At 51.0% G+C, this 4,313-nt stretch overlaps 1 protein-coding gene across 1 annotated transcript; it reads right to left on the minus strand.

Moving 5' to 3' along the window:
• Window positions 1-669: 669 nt before the first annotated feature.
• On the minus strand, window positions 670-3,018 carry NGA_0435600 (uncharacterized protein). The gene is made up of 3 exons (XM_005853457.1): window positions 2,485-3,018; window positions 2,344-2,382; window positions 670-1,930 (listed from the first exon to the last, which is right to left on the minus strand). The coding sequence occupies exons 1-3, from the start codon at window positions 2,915-2,917 to the stop codon at window positions 1,923-1,925; spliced, it is 480 nt and encodes a 159-aa protein (XP_005853519.1). The 5' UTR covers window positions 2,918-3,018; the 3' UTR covers window positions 670-1,922.
• Between the last annotated feature and the right edge of the window lie 1,295 nt (window positions 3,019-4,313).

Genomic DNA, 4,313 nt, shown 5'->3' on the forward strand with positions numbered 1-4,313 from the left:
CGTGCCACGTGACTGGTTCTTCCACAATTCAGAGATACCATAAGAAAATACCGGGGAGGGAGGGGGAGGGAAGAGAATGCGATGAGCGGCCCGGGAGGGTAACCTCCTGCACTTCCACGCCTCGACGACTTTGCCTACGCGCGCATGCCCACCCTTGATGTGGAAAAAAAGGAGCTTTACGAACATACACACTGATCTTGGACACTTATATTTCAGTATTGCTCTTAACTATGCGTGTCGAGGGTCCATAATTTCATTTTCATTTTTGGGCCATGCGGTATCTGCAAATCCCCGCCCGAGAGAGGGTAATAGCAGTAACCAGGCAAAATACAAGCCCTGAGTCGACAACGCTCGTGCATGCCTCAAGTTATTCATACAGACTATCAAATTCACTCACCTGCTGCCCCATCGTGGAAGTACTGGATTTATTGCCCATTGGTTACGCTGACTTCGACCGCCCTGCTCCTTGGCTCTTACTGAGGAAGGAGGTCCGCCCGAGATATAAATTGACCTGCGGGAAGAAATGATACCCAAAAACCAGAAAAAAATGTCATCCAAGTACTCAAAGCGACATTTTTTCTGTGTTGGCCTCCTCTTAATCGCAGTCGCAGGCAAGCGGGCAGGGAACATGGGAGCGGCGGCATTAGTGCTGTAGCAAACGTTCCCGGGGGCGACCACTAACCCTTCAGATCGTTTTTGCCAGGGGGGAACGCATTCCGATTATTTTTTTTCTTGGGATCGAAATCCCCCCGACGCAAGTCATCGTGCAAGTCCCTTTCGCCCTTATGTCTGGGCCTTTTGGGTGCTCGCACACGGGAAATGTGGGCCGGTGGCATCAGGGGAACCCTCAACCTCTACTGGCCATGCTTTTCACCCCCTTTCCCAAAGAGAAAGCTTCCTTTTGTTTTTCCTTGGCTGTTGGTCTGGCAAAGGAAGACAATGACCCGGACGCTCGAAGAAGTGGTCACAATGCCACAGAAAAGCAATAGGAAGGGTCGTGTTGGCCCACCGAATCTCTTTGTGCAACAGTTCTGGTCTCCTACAAAAATAGGGGAGTCGGGATAAAGTCGGAGAGAGCAAAGCCCGGATGGCCCCGGTCGCCTCGACCTCCAGGATGGAAAATTCTGCCTGCACCAAACAAGACACTCGTCCGACACGGAGCAAACCTTTGCGAGTGATTTTATAGGCATGGTGTGGTCATTGATGTGCTGCGTTTCAAATGGAGTGTGGAATGAAAGCACGGACCCTAACATGCAATTATTCATGCAGCGGCCGACCGTTGTGTTCTATATCAAACTTTTTCTTGATCGGCTTCAATTGAGTTGTGTCTTTTTATCCTGACAATATCTCCCTCGATATAAGTTGATAAAAGGAAAATAGTGCGCGGTAGTGATTATGCCCCAAGTGGACAGGAAGTTTTTTCCGGAGGAGGGGAGGCTCGTATTTCTCCCCATTTCTCAAATTTCACTCAAGAGGTCTCAATGCAATCATTTCATTGCTTCCCTATTGAACCTCGACGTAAAAGACACGAAACTGAGATACTTCGTGCCATTCACGAACTATATGTTTAAAAAAATCGCCCCCAAATGCTTAGATGTCTCCCCGTGAGAGGGCCAACAACTTTACCTTGTCATTCACACGGTTCCACCATCCCTATCTCCTCCCGGTACCGTGCATACCATCCCTGAAACCCCCCTCGGAGGACCAAGACCTGTGGAACCCCCTGTTCTCGCCTTCTCTCTTTTTTACTTTCATTCGCCGGCAATGTTTCCTCCCCGTCGTTTCGGCCGCTGCTCTGATTCCGTTCCTGTTTCGTGGCCGCCCCTCCATCCTCCCCCACCGCGCAAGAAAAGTGCGCCATCAAACGAGCGCTGCAAAAGGGTCCCCGGACTTGGGAAAGCATGCAATGGAGCACAATCATGTCATGGTCCTGGCAAAGAATACAGGCAGGAGTGAGAAAAGAGGGTGTCATGACTGAATGGCTTGGAACACAGGGCGGGACTGAAGGGACACCCAAAAAACAAGAGAACGATAGTATAAGACCAAAGAGACGTCCCTCAGCCCGGCGCACAAGATCCCTACTCCCGTGTGCGTGCATGGCCCACGACGAAGGTCCAGAGAGATGAAAGGGGCAGCCCTCTAATTGTCCTACCTTCAAGGACTCAGCGAGGGCGACGACTCGCTCCTCATCCCGCCAGTCTGTGTGTGTGGACGCAACAGGTTGAAGATGTCAAAGAACCGATCTCAGTTCAATGTTTCCAATGTAAGAATACCGGTATAAAACGGAGGGAGGACTCTTTTCCCCTGATGCTCGTTCTTTCCACCTGTCTCTGCCCTACGCACCTTCGCTGGGCACGTTGATTGCCCCGGGAAGCTTTGCCACTGCCATTTGGCGAAATTAAAGAGCGGGAAAAAAATCAAAAATGAGCTCTTCTTTCTCCCTTGTCTCCATCAATTCCACACATCCCCCCGTCCTTTCTCCACCTGTGTAGTCGTCGTCGCGCACGTCCAAGATTTGAAGCTTGAGAGAACGCTCTCCGCGGCGTCGGGCGTGAAGAATCGCGAGTAGCTCTTCTTGCTCGATGTATGCAGGGCCTGAAAGAGCATGGGACACGGAGGAGGAAGACATGGCCAGGTGGACGTCGGTGCCGCTGAATGTCGTGAAGGCTCGCCTCGCGTCAGGACGTGGAAAGTTGCTAACGATGCTCCTTGTCCCCCATGAAGGGCAGAGGCTGGCTATGGAAAAGGGTCCTGGAGGCCTCACAAAACAATAAGAAAGCGGTATTGTCAAAAAGAGAAGAAGGGCAGAGGAGGAACGAAAGTAGCGAGCGAACAGAAAAGGTCGGGGGAAGGCGCCGCGGAAAAAGTTGCAGCTGTCTGGTCGAACGCGGAGAGACGAGGAGGGGTGTCCCGGCATACACCAGGCCCCGAAGGTTTTCCACAAAGGCGTATAAAGGCCTGGAAAGCCGTTGTGAAATCAGATGAGGAAGCAGATACGTTGTCTCCTAGATCCTGATGGGACAAATGGGACGGGAAAATAGAAATTGGAGGAAGATGAGGACGAAATCTCGTAAAATTTGCCCGCTTTGTAAGCAATGCATGATGCGAGGGAAACGATGGAAAAAAGAGCGACAAAAGCAGAGAATACATGCAGACATTTTAAATAAAGTTCGAGATTTTTGACGGAGTTCCGGGGTTAGAACAGCTCTGGCCCTGTTGCAAGTGTTTTTATAAAACGCAACAGCAGGAGCCGTAATGACGATCCGATGGCAGAGAAAAAGATGGCACTCGCATACGCAACTTCGTCACGATGATGTCAGCGTTCTAGATAGGAAAAAAATCATCGACACAGGATAAAAGAGTCATGGAAGGTGGACGCAAATATGAAAGAAGAAAGAGAAAGAACAGGTGTTATGAGGCTCGTTGCTTTTCCCACCTCGCTGTTTTCCTCAGTGCTACATAAAATAAAGAGAAAAGGCACCCACCCGTCACCGAGTGCACAGGGGGATAAACCATGGCTTCACGGTGAAGTAGCTGAGAGTCTGCAGACTCGTAAGCTTTCTTCAAAATTTTGATGCAAATGTGCTGGGTGATGGGTAAGAAAGATGGCTTGACTAACCTCCTCCCTCCTTTCCAAACCCCAAATATACAGGGGCCACAACATATCAAACAACGATCTGCACATGTCGCACAATGAAAAAGACAATTCGTTCAATCACATTCCCAATCCATCGCCCACCAAGCACATTGAATGCCGGCGCCAGCACTCGCAAGTCGAGCAATGACAGCAGTGACGGCAGCGGTAGCATCAGTCCTGTCCCCCAACACAGCCACCATCCTTCTACTCTGAAGAGAGCAAGACCGCAACAGCATTACGAAAAAGGGCAACGTCTAACGGCTAACGAGGCAATGGCGTCATTACCACCATTCCAAGACTCTGTCACGTCCCAACCGACGCGCTCACAACAAGGCGAAAAGAATACCTCCCCACTCCCCCCTCGGGCGCCCTCCCTCACAATCCACGTCCAAGAATGTCTCGATGAAGCCTTCGGATTGTATGTATGGCCGTCGTCCGTAAAACTAGCCTCGTATCTGTACCATCTGTTTGAGAGATACCCGGACTTTTTCCGAGGCAAGCGAGTGATCGAGCTGGGCGCTGGGTGAGCATGGCAGAGGAGGGAACGGCGGAACTTCGGGAGGGAGGGCGTTACGTTGACAGGCAGCAAGTAGAAAGAGAGGGGGCAAGGGAAGACAAGGTAGCAAGAGCTATCTTGTAGGCCCTGACCCAAGGCAATCTCTCCCTCCCTCCCTCC

Source organism: Nannochloropsis gaditana, assembly GCF_000240725.1.
Source record: "Nannochloropsis gaditana CCMP526 unplaced genomic scaffold scaffold880, whole genome shotgun sequence".
NCBI lineage: Eukaryota > Eustigmatophyceae > Eustigmatales > Monodopsidaceae > Microchloropsis > Microchloropsis gaditana.